General features: G+C 37.0%; 1 protein-coding gene across 1 annotated transcript in view; it reads left to right on the top strand.

Annotated features, from left to right (window-relative positions):
• RP1 (RP1 axonemal microtubule associated) overlaps positions 1-15,303 on the top strand; it is a 173,898-nt gene that overhangs the window by 139,601 nt on the left and 18,994 nt on the right. Inside the window, exons 45-46 of the mRNA XM_074146784.1 lie at positions 2,525-2,651; positions 5,233-5,381. Of these exons, the coding sequence (XP_074002885.1) occupies positions 2,525-2,651; positions 5,233-5,381 (276 nt within the window). The remainder of the gene's footprint in view (positions 1-2,524; positions 2,652-5,232; positions 5,382-15,303) is intronic.

Genomic DNA, 15,303 nt, shown 5'->3' with positions numbered 1-15,303 from the left:
GATCTTGTCTTTATTGTGAAATTCTCCTTTTTCTCTTATTCTATGGTTATTGCTTCCAGTTTCCCACTTCTGTCTGAAATTACATAATTTTTAACTTACAAAAGTAAGTGCATCTGGTAACAACACTTGTAGAGTGATAACTTCAGAGACTGCTCAAAACACTTACTAGAATAGCTATGGATAACAAAAATCTGATACATATAGATGGATTTCTGGAGCACATGTATACAGATGTGCAATCAGCTATAGCATATCCAGTGGTGTCTTTTTGGAACTGTACCCACTGGCATACGTTGCAGTATTTACATAACTCCAAATTGGCTGTTACATGTTGTAGACCCAGTGATCCAAGGCAAATGATTAAGCCAGACACTAGAAATGCCTTTTGATGACAATATCTGCCTTTTAAGTTGGCATGTGAAAAAAAGAAGTGAATAGCAAAAGTGACAATCTTTCTTCTGATGTCCAAGATGCTGAAGCTAAAATCTGACATCGCACTGAAATTGCTGTGGCACTTCACTATACAAAAAGTATCTTTGTCCTCTTATGCTGGCAAAATAAAAAGAAATCTAAGGGAAGCAATAATCTTTTTTCAAATTGCAGACACACTTTTGTCCATTAATGTTTGGTTTTTGTTCACATTCAAAACTGGAGAAAAAAAAAAATCCTGTCCAATATATGATATTAGTGAGCTGAACCCCCTGACATTTAAATGGTAGGCAGGTTGTTCATTTCATCTTCGCAGCCAGATGAAATAGTCATCTAACAAATCTATTGATAAAATTAAGACAGCTTCTTGGATATTGTAGGAGACAATGGAACACCGTAAAAATTTCAGAGCAGAAACTTGTCAGTGAAAAACAGTGACATCGATTAGTCTGTTTTACTTCATTAGGTCAGAACAATGACTCAAAGATGAGTTAGAAAAAAATCAACATCATTTATACAAGTAAAGAAAAGATGCACATTTACATTAGGTAGGATTAGAAAGAGAAAGAAAATATAAATTTCCCTGCTTTGGGGTATATGTAAATCACTAGGGTTTTAAGAAGACGTTTCCTCTGTTAGTGCAGGGATTCCATATCAGGACTGACCGAATCCTTGTATGAAATAACTGGGTTGGTATAAGAGGTTGTGGATAATATCTGTTATTAAAGACAGGTTAGCAGTCTCTTTAAACTGATGGTCAGAAACAGGATGGTCATTTCTACGCTATTTTATTTTGATTTTAAAAGACTGCACCTCACAGAGAGTCTGAGATTTCCCCCTTCTATCACACGTAAATGCAGGTGCAGTTGGTTGAATTCCATATTTAGATTCAGAATTCATTTTTATAACCATGACTGCAAAATAATTCTCTTGATGCTTTTGAGGAAATTGAAATCATTATAAAATAATGTCCAGAACAAAATTAATTAAGATATGCTTTATTTCTGAAGCATGTAATAGCTAACATCTTTATTCTTGCTTCTTTCACTTCTTGAAGAAATAAAATCTGTAAATGTAAGTAAATGAAATCTGATTTTCAAGGAACTGTTCAGGAATATCGTTGCTAGTATAAAAGGGAAATTTTATTAACATTATACTTTACACTGCATTTTAAAAAACCTTTTCAATATGTCTGTCATAATGAAAAATAATAGGAGTCTTTTGAAGACAAAATAATGCTACCATCTCCCAGTGACAATTGCTAACTGAAGATGGTTGAGCTTCCTGGGTTAAGGGTTTAGTCATTTTAGTGAGTTCCATCATGAAGAAATATATGAGTGGATTCTCTGTGCCCTTTTCAAAGCAGGATTACTTCCTGTAACATATTTTCAAATATGTTGTCTGGTCTAGCTTTAAAAAGTTTAGAAAATGGTACTTCGTCTTTTAGTGTAGCTGGTAGTACCATAGTGTAAAATACCTCATTATTAAAATATGTTTTCTTATAGTAAGACTAAGCTACTTAGTTCAGGATCACCCTTTTATAACTTTATGTATAGAACTTCGTAGAGATTAAAATTATTTAGTAACATAGTCTATATATTCATTTGATACATATGTGCAGATATATATACATGCCATAAAACATTCTTAAATTCTGTTTTTCAGTTTTTTCCAAAAACACTTCATTTTCTTTCTCGCATTACTTAGAATGAGAAAACATTCTGCACTAAAAATGTTGTGGCATATTGACATTTCTCACAAGCTGAAATGGGCATATCAACACTTCTTTTTCTTCCATATGCTGGATGAATAGGTTACATAAAGGAAACTTTTTGAACCATTCCAAATATTTTTTCCCTTCCTGCAGTCTCTACAGCAACAGTGTTGACAACATTGTAATTGTTTTTAATTGGGAAAGATATCTATTCCTTCTCTTTTAAAAGGCTGCTTTCAGAAACATTTTAGAAAAATATATTTCCTCTTCCTTTTTAATATTGAGATGATGTGTCATAGCTGTTTAATAGTATGTCTTTTGCTATAGTTTCCATTAGAGCACAATAGATGCTGAAAGTATTTCTTTTTGCTCTTTGCTAAGGTAAAGCTTCACCACAGAGAAAGCAAAAATGTTCTAGAATTTCCATTTTGTCACAACTTTGCAGATGAAGAAGGAGGAAGAGTGGCTGAGCTTCCAGTTCTCACAGCTGGCTCCCCTTTTCCAGCAGGTTTGTGTCAAATCAGAAACACTGGAAAAGATTTGGTTAGTGATCACGGCTGATTTTCAAAGCAGTCCAACAGATTTAGAAGGTACTTTCTATTCATTTTAGCTAGTGATGCATGGCTAGGTCCAATCCACTCCAGTATTTTAAAAAATAAATATCTCAGACCCTGTAACTGAGCATTGGGCATTCAAGTCTGATCGGTATCAGTTTGTGACACATAAAAGAGCAAGTACACGGCACTGAAAATATTAAAAAAGTTTTGAACAGTACCCAGAGTTCAGCTTTTTCTCAATAATATGATTTGGTTCTCTCCCAGAGGAAGGAAAAGAAATCCAGAGGAAATAACTCTCAAACTGTAATTTCAGATAAGAAGGAGATCCATGGCCCCTCACAACAGAAGCTCATCTGTTTGTGTTCCTAGAATTTCAAGCATTCTTCTTCTGTGACCTAGCAGTTATATGTCATCAAACTCCTCCATGCGAGTTGTGCCTTCATCACCTCAAGACTGGATTTTTTTTAGTTTGATCTGTGTGTTTCTTAGGAGGTTTTATAACCAAAGTTAGTGAAGAACAGAAGAGCTCTTGTCCTAAATGAATACTCTACCATGAGAATATCCCAGTCTCCTCCAAGTGTTTCCCAGGAGTTAAGGGTTTAGATAATCTGTGTAATTCCAAGTACTCTGTGTATTCCTTGCCTTTTCTGCTATGCTTTCAAACCTAGTCTCAAAAAAACCAATTGGACTGAAGCTCCTTGAATATGAATTTGAGAAGAGTACTGCTGGGGTATTCCCTGGGAAGGCTCTTTGTCTTTTAAATACCTTTTTTTTTTTTCTTGGAAGAGCACGGATATTTAACTCTTTAAAGATGCTGCTCCTCTTTCTGAGGAGCATTTCACATAAGGACAGATATTATTTTCTTTAGCTTCTCCCCATGGTTTTTTTTCTCTTTTTCACTTGAATGTTTTGGGGATGTGGCTTCCTTCTTATTTTGGGGGCCAGATCGCCAGCGTGTGATTCATTTCTCTGGGAGTACAAATAGGTACTTAACATAATTATGTTAATTATTATAATATTAATTATGTCATAATTATGACACCAAGCTGTGTGGTGTTGTCAATACACCAGAGGGATGGGATGTCATTCAGAGGGACCTGGACAGGCTGGAGAGGTGGGCCCAGATGAACCTCATGAGGTTCAACAAAAGCAAGTGCAGGATTCTGCACCTGGGAAGAAACAATCCTCAGTATAAATACAGACTGGGGGATGAGGTGTTAGAAAGCAGCCCTGAGGAAAGGGACTTGGGGGTGCTGATGGACGAGAAGCTGGACATGAGCAGGCAATGTGCTCTCGCAGCCCAAAAGGCCAATCACATCCTGGGCTGCATCAAAAGAAGTGTTGCCAGCAGATCCAGAGAGGTGATTCTGCCACTTTACTCTGCTCTGGTGAGACCTCACCTGGAGTACTGTGTGCAGGTCTGGAGCCCTCAATATAGAAAGGACATGGACCTGATGGAGCGGGTCCAGAGGAGGGCCACCAAAATGATCAGGGGGCTGGAGCACCTCTGCTACGAGGACAGGCTGAGGGAGCTGGGGTTGTTCAGCCTGGAGAAGAGGAGGCTCCGGGGAGACCTCATAGCGGCCTTCCAGTACCTGAGGGGGGCCTACAGGAAGGCTGGGGAGAGTCTGTTTACAAAGGCCTGCAGTGACAGGACGAGGGGCAATGGTTTTAAGTTGGAGAAGGGGAGATTTAGATTGGATATTAGGAAAAAGTTCTTTACCATGAGGGTGGTGGAACACTGGAACAGGTTGCCCAGGGAGGTGGTTGAGGCCCCTTCCCTTGAGATATTCAAGGTGAAGCTCGACGAGGCCCTGGGCAACCTGGTCTAGTTGGGGGTGTCCCTGCTGACTGCGGGGAGGTCGGACTAGATGACCTTTGGAGGTCGCTTCTGGCCTGGACCAATCTATGAATCTATAAACAGTCATCCAAGAAATGCTCAGCTGAAAAGTTGTAAGTAGATTGACATTTCGGAGAGCACACAGCGTTTCTGGAAATCCTCTGCTGAGGATCATAGTTGCAACTGGTACTGTGTAGAGCAGCCAGCCACTGACCAGCTGGACCACCATCCAGAGGAAATACAAAAGCTGCCGTCGTTCTGACAGGGTTCAGCTTCATTTGAACTCTGTGGGGCTCAGAGCAGAGATGTGCTTTTTGAGTAGTTTAGTGTCAACCACAGCCTAGGAACTGTTTCACAGGAGTGTTACATATTTAAATGCATGCAAGTGTGTGGTAGATATTATTTACATGTTTTTATAACAATTTGTGATATGTATTTTTCTTTCATTTTCTCTTCTGCCTGTGCTTCAGGCCCACTCACGAACTATTCAGCTTAGTATTCTTTATAATAGTGGTTCTTAAATTTTAATTGCAATTCTTCCATGTCCTTTCCTAAGCATTATAATATAGTTTGGCCTTTTGATCACTCTTGGCAGGACCAAAACTGAAAATATAATGGCTGTAATTTATTAAATAACATATTTTTTTAACTGATTAAGCTTTGGTAAACCTTTGCTCTCCTTTTCCCAACAGTGAAAAGCTATGTTCTCTATATCACTACGGGAGCACCCCCTGGGTCAGGAACAGATGCAGATGTGTATGTCATGCTGCAAGGCCTTTTGGGAGATACCGGCAGAAGAAAGTTATTCAGAAAAGAAGATGATAATTTCACTAAAGGAAAGGTATACTTATCATTTCTGTGTGATATTTTGCGGTTTTAGAACCCAGTCCAATTCACGTGGACTTTCTCGGCCTTTTGGCTAAGATCAAGTGTAGTATCTGTGTGACTTGGTGGGAGTAGGATAGAGTCTATGAAGTACAGTTTGAAATGCTCTGTGACTGTAAGTGCATGTGTGTATCAATATCTCTATCTTCTGTGGGAAATACTGGTGCTCATATAGCTGACAAGTAGCGATAAGGAATAAAGTGACTATATCGGGTGCTTTTAGGTTCAATTTTGCAAACATTTGAAGGTCTTCAGTGTCATGCCAGTGGTTTTCCTGCGCGTTTGCTTCACAACAGAGATCTAAAGAGACTCAATTTCCTTTAATACCTCTTTTCTTCCCATGCCGTTCTTCAGGCTAGGGCTGCTTTCCCTGGCTTTTGCCTTTCAACTGCCAGTCTGCCCCTCAGTCTGGCTCTTGGTCTCTCTCCAGCCAGGCAGCCACTACCCTCCACAGTTTTCTTAGGGCTACCAAGAGAGTCCTTGACTCACTGTGCAGGAATGAGTCTTGCAGCTCATAGACATAGACAAGCCAAAGACCAGCATAGCCGCTAGAGATGCATTTACCTGTAGCATTGTCAGTATAAACATTAATTAGAGGAAATTTAGTTATTGAATGTGCTGCAGAAGCGTGGGCAGATTTACAGCAAAATGCATGTCTTTGACATAAAACCTAGTCCCTGCTGGAAACTTTGGATAGAGGGAGTGAAATTTTCAGCTTAAAAGGTCACTAGATTTTTTTTAAACATGGAATAAACAAAGTGTTCGCATTTTCTGTGGATCTTTATTTGAAAAAAACTTTGAGGATTAAAAAAAATTAATAAAGATTCTGAAATAAACATCTGTAACAGAAAATTTGAGTTGGAATAGTTAAAGTTTAGAAAAAGAAACATTGGTGTCTCACAACCAGAAGTGCTGAGCATATTTTACATTAGACAGTTTTACCTGTCTTTCTTACAGTGTGTGCACTCTTCTGTCTTTCTGAAATCTCAGTGAATACTGTGATTATGGTATTCTAAGTTCTCCCCTTTTTGGAAATACCATGCAGTAAACTATTTCCTTCTGCTGATCTTGGCTGCCAAACGAATGAGAGTTTCTCTACAGAAGCAAGCTTGCAAATCAGCTCCGATTGATAGCCAAAGCAGAGGCATGATATGTGGGATTAGGAGGAGCTCAGCTCCTAATTACTCCCAGCCTCATTAATTCAGTGGGAGCTGAAGGGGGTCATTATGTTACTGGATTTTACCTACTTGAAATGCTTATTCATAAGAGAAGTGAGAGTTTAAATCTTTAAGTGACTAAATACTTGTGGATGCGGGTACTCAGTTTTGATAAAGGCACATTTGTCTTCCCTAATGTTGAAATTCAGATTATGGTTTATTGAGAAGCTGATTTAATTGGATTTTAGACATGCAGTTCTTTTGTCCTCATGGAGTAGAGTTATTTTAATGTAAGTTTCACTGGATTTCTCCTTAAATCATAATTCCACAAGTGAGCAATCGATTTCTAGACTGGTAGTTTTTAATGAAAAGGGAGCAGGGATGCACATCCAGAAATGTTGCCTAAGAGAACAGAAATGTACTACAAAGATTCATAACCTGAAGGGAGCTTTTACAGTATTTGTATCTACTTCAGTGTGGCACAGAATTTTTCTCTTTTACAGAGTATGAGGCAGAGCTGCCAGGTACCCATCTCTTCATTACTTATTTGATGTTTTATAGGAGCAGCGTGTGAATATAACACAGTATCCTTATACTTCTAAAAGTAGATATAAGCATAGGAATATTTTAGGGCCCTCAAAGAAATTGCTTGTAGATAAGTAATAGAGAAACACAAAAAAGTCTTGATTCACTCCTTGTTCGGTGAACATAAAGTAAATGTATTTGGTTAATTGACAAAGTGTAAATTGATTCTGCAAACAAGACTCCTGCCTTTGCAGCAACATTTTGTTCATGACATGTTTTGGAATTTTCCCAATGTTTTCTTCCCTTTATAAGTAATTTCCAAAAAGGCTCTCAAGTGTAGAATGTCTCTTTCTATATCAGCTGAATCACATATTGTGCCGAGCACCCCTGCAGTCAGAGAGTCTGGACTTGGTGGTTTAGGGGATTTTGGAGTATAACAGACAGAATTTGCATTCTGAATCTTAACAGTTGTTCTGACATTTTAAAATGTGCTTTTCCTTGCAATAATTTTTCCCCTGACTATACAGTAACAGCTAGTGAACTGGAACAGTGTTTCTGTTAGAAATCACATAAAAATATGGTGTTAGTCTCACAGAATGTCAGGCCTGCTATGAACAACAGTTTAGCAATGCAGAAATACGTAGAAATGTTTAAATATTCAGGGGACTTTGCAGTGGATTGGAGATACGCTTCTCTCACTTCACAGGTCTTTTATTTACATGAGCTGAGTTATGTGATATATCTTCTTATATCTGCGAAGTTGCTTTGTGTCTTTCCAACGTCCTTACACCTGAAACCATCAGAGAACTGATAGATAAAGTAACGTGCATGATATTATTAATTCACCAGTAAGTTCCCTGTAGCTCATTCCATGTCTGAGAGTGCAGCACTGTCCCCAAGAGAGCTGAGCTTCTGGTGATCCACTCAGACAAATGAGTGTGAGGACCGGTGCTGCAAGAAACACATTCTTTCAAATTGGTATGACATTAATGCCTTGTTTGATGTTCTCCTAAAAACTGTGAGGACAGACGAAGCAATCTCAGTGCACTTCTTCATGCAGTTCAGCTTTCATGAAATCCTAATAGTATTTATTCATACTCCATGAATCTGATAAACGTTACCCGCTACAAACACTTTCTTGAACCAACTATACTCAGTGCAGACATTCTGTAAAAGACCAGGGCCCAATTTTGTGAAATCCTTACAGTATCTCCATATTGCTTCTGGCACCCAACATTTTTCAGCAAATGAATTTCTTGGTGCTTCTTTATATGGTCTTTGATAGACTTGCTGTATGCTCTGTCATATGGCTGTGAGTTACCCAGATTTCCTCTTTGAGAGTGTGGCTTTTTTCAGACCAATTCCACCAAAGCCAGTCAAGTACACTGAATATGTAAGTGATATGATATTTAAGTATTTTAATCTCAGTACAATGAAAGTGGCCAGTATTTTTAAGTAGTCTAAGTTACTGAGGCAGTAAAACCTCTGTGAATTTTTACTTCATACTATTAGTTGTTGAAAAGATATATCCTTTATCCTGCCCTATATTTAGACGTCAACTGCTCAGGTTGATGCCATGGTAACTGCAGCACATACAAAAATCGTCAGTGAGAGGTGAGTGTTGGTGTTCAGTTTCAGTACTCGCAGATTAAGTGTTGGCGATTTTAACAAATTACTTCAGGAGAAAAATCCACGTGTGCCAGAATACACTAAGAAGGGGCAGAATGCGGGACGGTGTACTGTGGCAGCTAGTAGGAAGTCAATATTTGTCTGTAGCATCCACTTCCCATCACATCTAGAATGCTACTATTTTGCAACTGCAGATAAACCTTCTCTTATGGAAAGCATATCTGACATAATGATTAAATAATTGCAAAATGCCATTGATCCAAATGTATTAATCATAATGGTAGGCTGTTGGCCAAGTTGTTGTAGTACAGAATTGAACACAGAAGTAAACGGACATTTATCTTAAAATGAAATTAATTATCCTCAGAGAGTGCCTACTGCTTTCTCAAGATTTTACAGGGAAATTGTCTGACTATAGACTTATTTTAGACAGGCAAAGTTGGGTGAGGAATTTACACTCACCACACTTATTCCAGTTTTTTAATAAACAAGATAATTTTAAAATAAAATACAGCTGACTTTATTAGCTTGATTTATCAAAAATAGTTATGGTCAATCCAAGTCTGCATTTTTCAGCAAATAAAATATTGAACCATTTTCCTTAATGCAGCAAGAACGGAATTAACTTCAATTCAAGTTAAATAGTTTAGAAAATATATCTAACTCAGAATGAATGACTTCCAGTGGTGAAGTGCTCATCTAGTTGGAAAATTGTTCGAAAGCTTAAATACCCTTCCTTTTTTTATTATTTTTATTTTTTTTAATTTATTTAAGATTCACGCTATTTTGTGTCTAAATCTTTCAAGCTTTAACTTCTAGGAACTGGATTTTGTTGTTTTTAACTGTTAGCCTGGATAGTGTCCTCACAATGAATTTCTGCTGCCTTTGACAGTATTTATAACAATAAACAAATCAGTAACACCTTTAACAAGTTAAATAGGTTAGGCTGCTTGATTCACTGGAAGGCAGGCTTAATAACTCTCACAAATCTTTTCAGAGCACTCTTCAATTTAGCACCCTACTTCTTCAAGAGTCATAACTAGCAATTGTTTTTGCATCATCTCTAAAATCTTGTTTTCTTCCAGTTAACTCATGAAAATATTAAAACTTATTAGCTGGCCTCACTACAATGAAATGTTCTTGAAAATATTCTTCACTTACAGCTGCACTTGGAGACTTACCAGTTAGACATTTCATTGTTCCATTGTCAGCCAGCTTGAGCCCACCTGAGAATTATTTAAATATTGGATTATGGTGTCTGAATCAAAATATTATCCAATCATATGCATTACTAAAGTTGAAGAAACTTGCATCAATCCTATTTTCTTTGCCTGTTACACCAGATCTCAAACTTGGACTGTTATTGCATCAGTCCAACAACCAGGCTGCTTCAGATGGGTTTGAAATTGTCCCAAGTGATGTCCATCTTTGGGGTTTTAGGTTTGCTTCTTTGTTTTGTTTTTTTGTTTGTTTGCATGTTTGGTTGGGTTTTTTTTTAATTTCTATTGTGTAAAATAATGTGTTTACAGATTTGGATGGGGCTATGATATTGGTCTCTGTAGCAGTGCTTCTGCATTTTATTAAATGCACTTTACTTGAACTGTGATTGAAATGTCTTTTACAAGTTCGTTGAAAGGTCATAGCTGCTGATTATTATAACGTGCCACTGTTCTTTCTTACTACTGTTGCTTTTCTATGCGTACAAACCCTATTTCAAAAAGATTCTGCTCCAGTTATATTAAGCAAATTAACATGAGGTCAGTTCAGGGCAAATATTATTTGGTTTTTTTTACTGCTCCTATTCTTTTATTTATTCTTCACTAATCTTGTTGAAGATGGATGAACCATGATAATTGTAGGTTATCAGAAACCTCTAATTTTGCATTCAGTGTAATTTAAATTAATTTTTTTCAATGCAAAGATAAAGTTTTTCAATGAATTTCTGGATGAGAATTTAACATAAAACAAAAACCTGCTTGCACAAATACGTGATTTTAGGAGGAAATTCGGGGTTGGCTTTTTCAGATGCATGGAAAACCCTATTTTTAAAGAAGCATTTGTACAGAACACAGATTACAAGATGCTGAGGTCACAGTCAGATGCACTGTTGAGCCTTTCACTGAGCTGGGCCAAGACAGCACGGCTCCCGGTGCTTGTCATCTCTGCTGTTTACCACCCAGTGGTTCCACCCCTGAAGTCTTCTGGCACAGTGAAATACATTTATTCTGTCCAAACGTTTATGTAGTTTAAGCAGTTGAAATTGTTGATAATTTGGGCTTTTTCACTTGGTCTGTCTTGATAAAATTTGGCAGGAGAGAACCTGATTGTGTGGTTATGCTGGCACAGCTAAAAAGGTGATAATCTCCGTCTAAGAGAAGGCAGTGATGTGACAAGCATTTGCGACAGGGTGGAGGAGTGCAATTCAGCACAGCTGGAAGAGCCCAAGGGATCACAGACTGAAAGGTGCCGTCTCAGCAAAAGTTATTTTTCTTCTACAGGAACATTCAGACACGGTTTCTGATTTGGGCTCAGTTTAAAAGGAGTCTTTTTTTTTTTTCTTTTTTTTTTTTTTTTACCTCACGGTGCTAAAACTCTTCTGTTTTCAGTGGAGTTTCTCCAGATTAACAACTGAGATCAAAATAATCAGGCAGCAAATCAATATGTTTGCTAAGCTTAATAGAAAAGGTCCTTTATCTAGACACTCCAACTCCTTTTCCAATAAAAGCCTATTAAAATGATAGTAACATTAGCAGTTTGGGAAATCACTTGTGCATACAGGTTGATGAAATTAAGCATATGGTGTGTCTTGACTTGCCATTTTCAGTTCTGCTGGGAATATCGTCATTAACCAACCATCAAGTCTCAATACTGAGCCTATAAAATGATTGGCATTTATAAAGGTAAATATTGCACAGTGACTGTTCAAATGCTTCTTCTGTCACAAGAGCTATTGCAACTGCTACAGTCAGTGATACATTGCCAGCACTGACACTGAAGAGTACGGAATAAAGTCAAACTGGGTCATAGATTCAAAGGAAATGCTCAAAATGTGGGTCTCAGGATAAAAAGAAACATATGAAGAAAATCTGAAAAGGAGTTAAGAAAAATTAAACTTTAAATAGTCTGAAAGGGTTGCTGGAATGATTTTTTTTTAACATTTTTTTCAGTGCTTATTTTCTTATCCAAGAAACATGAAAAGTGTCGATTATGGTTTTGCTAGGGCAACTCTTCTGGGTCACACAGGATGTATGGATGTATGTTAGTCTCAGCTGCTCAATCTTGGAGAATATCCTTCTTTCCCCACACAGTGTTAGTTAAGAAAATTTAGTGGGTGGAACACACGCACAAATTGTTTTAATACTACTCTGAGAAAATTCGATATAAACTCTTCTGAGTTAGACAATACTTATTATTATCAATACTTAAACTGACTTCTCTCCATTCAAAACTAATTTGCTACTACTAACTAAAAAACAATTAACATTTTTCCCTAAGGGAAAATGAAGTTTTACGTTCTGTAGGTTTACCTGTCTTCTGTGTGTTTTCTCCCTCTCTCTTTCTCCTTTTGCAGAAGAATTAAGCCTCCAGTAACTTAAAAGGTCCCCATTCGTAAATCATATCAGTGTCATGTGACATGCAAGATCTGTCAACAACTCGAATATTTCCTGTTTTATGACTAATCCATGGTCTGAAATGAATCCACAAAAATATTAGTTAAATTATTAATAGTGATTCAATTTCTTAAAATTATAATGAAATATATGCCATAATCTGTCTGTTTGCCGACAGATTGCGAGGAGAAAAGTGGATTAAATTTGGCAAATACATTATCTCTGGCAAATTGTTCATCTAGCTCTAACAATTATAGTTGCTGCTCTTTATTCCTTCTTGGTCTCTTGACTACAATAAAGCTCATTACGCTACATAGAATTTAAAATATACACATAAAGAGAAAATGTAATCTTGTCTGTGAGGTAAGTTTACGCCAGTTGTCACAGTTCCTAGTCTAGTTAATAGTTTTTCAACTTGCAGTTTATTAGATGGCTGAATCCTCTGCAAATTTGACCATGGATTTCTGAGATTTTACAAGCTCTAAAACAGGCTCGTTAAAATTGCACATTGACAAATGACAAAGTAACGTGTCTAATGGAAACCAAACATCAACGGTTTCACAAATGATTATTCAGCCAAAATCTGCCTATTTTCAGAGGTAAAAGGCTTTGGAAAACCTTTCATGGGTTTTCTATATATACAAACTTGCTGCTGCCTGTGGCTGGATTATCCAGGTTATAATAGCCCATAATACATGATGCACCTGAGTTATTAAGGGATTTCAGAATCACTACCACTAGGGAGAATGGTGTACAAGTACTTTTGCTGATGTTGTGTGAAGTTTTTCTAGTTTAGCAGAGTTTATTAACTGTCAAGTTTAGTGCAAGTCAAACCCAACTATCCTTCTTCTGGAGCCAGCACAAGTCTAGAAGTCTGCAGAATATTGTCTGTATTTTTCCTTTATTCCTAACTCTCTCTCCTTTGCAAAAGCAGATCACTGACAACAGATTTTTTTTGGAGACGCTGATGATAGTGTGACTAAATTAGTCATCCTCAGGAAAACTCTTTTCTCTTAAAAAGAAATCTATTTTAACAAGTATTCTAATTTGACAAAAGCTTCCTCATATGTTTCCAATAAAATAAATCATGCATTAATATAACCGTAACCATTTGCAAGGACAAGCAGTAATTTCTAACATAAATTTTCACATTTGGGCAACTTAAAATATTTATTTACTAACAGAAGCAGGGGTCTGCATGTTTCTTAACTTGAGTATCTGTGGTTTTCACCCATCTTCTATCTCTGTGTATTTTTTATACTTTTTATTTAATAAGTGTAACAAGCTGTCCTGTTTTATTCAAGCAAGTTGCTATAACTTTACCAATCCAATCAAAGATAGAATAAAGCAGTGATCAAACTCATATCATAACTTAGGTAAGTTAAGAGTTCTGATTAATGGTATTCAATCATCATATTAGTCCAATGGGTAATAAAATATGATTGTGGTGTTGACATGAAGCATTCCTTTTTTGACTTAACTATGGAAAACGTGAAGAGGAGCCTCATTCCTTGCAGTCCTGCCCTCCATCTAGAATTTCAGCCCTTCCAATGTATTTGCTCTGCCGCTGCGGGACATTATCCTGAGAAGCTTCGCTTTCATCTTACGCTTTTGCCAGTCCAAATTCATTAAGCAGCTGATAACCTTGACTCATCGTAAGGAAGTATAGCTATTCAAGCGCCTCTTCAACACATTTTCCTTTAAATCTTTGTCAGCTTGCTGCTCTCATTTTCCCGTTTCACACGGTAACTTAGGGGTGACAGTGCAGATGTGATGATTAGATGATGCACTACAGCAGTTTTTGAATAACACCCCATTTCGGTCTAGAAGCCACATAGTAATTCAGTGACAGGTTGGTGATTATTTTTAGGAAGCTGTTAAAGGTGTGGTTCACAAACACACACATTCACATGTACATATACTAACGAAAAATGAGAAAAAAAGTTAAAGAAGAAAAAATTTTGAAAATTTTCTGTTTCTGGGGATTCTTTTTTTAAATGGGTGGTCATGTATTATCTGTAATTGTGAGCTCAATATTTTAATTTATGGTGGGTCTTATTAAGTTGCAAGCTGGTCTTGATGGCACAGATTTTTTTACCGGTTCGTCACCTGGAAAACCTGTTCAGGGAAGACACATAACTGTGGCTGGTGGAGCAAGAGAACGGCTTTTCTCTGTTTCATCTCTGCATAATCCTTTGAATAAGGTTTGCTGCCCTCGTGCTCTGGCCGAGAAATTTCTGTGTGAATTATGTTGGGAAGACTTCTCAGGACTCAAGCGTTTTTGACCATTATTGAAATCCCATCCCCTCAAAAACTTCTTTATTATTTATCTTTAAATCATGCTGGAAATTCCATCACAAATAACACTAGATTTTACCAGTTATCAGCCCAAATAGAAATGAGATGATAATTCATAAATCTATAAAGAAAAACAGGTGGAAGGTCTCAATGCCAAGAAATTAATCTCTGTTTTCCAGCTGAGGAAGTATGTGTAAGACTCACAAAAAGCCAAAATCACATATTGTGAAAATGTTTAGTCTGACATCTCACCATTTTCTTTAGGGAATCTTACTTCAGTGTTCTAAACATTTAAAAATTATTGTGGACTTTTTAAATGATAGAGAATAGTAGAACTTATTTAAACATAACTTTATACAATGTTTTTCCTTAAATTCAATTATTTTTATTCAAACTAATCCTACAGGTTAATTCAAATCTGAGACCAAGTTTGTAATTTTTTCCTGAGAGAATAAAATACCGTTCTGTGAGGTTCACTTCTGTCCTTCTCATTCACTGCATTTCATTCCTCAAATGGGAACCCTGGGGGTCCATTTCGTTGAGAGTAAGAGATGTTTAAAATGGTATCCCTGTAAATCACTAAATGCAAAATTTGGGACAGAAAATCTCTCAGGAAGTGAGCGTAAGCAACTGATTAATCTGTGTGGGGAAAGAGGTG

Source organism: Numenius arquata, chromosome 4, assembly GCF_964106895.1.
Source record: "Numenius arquata chromosome 4, bNumArq3.hap1.1, whole genome shotgun sequence".
Taxonomy (NCBI): domain Eukaryota; kingdom Metazoa; phylum Chordata; class Aves; order Charadriiformes; family Scolopacidae; genus Numenius; species Numenius arquata.
Note: the sequence above shows the minus strand (reverse complement) of the source record. Positions and strands in the feature narration are given on the sequence as shown.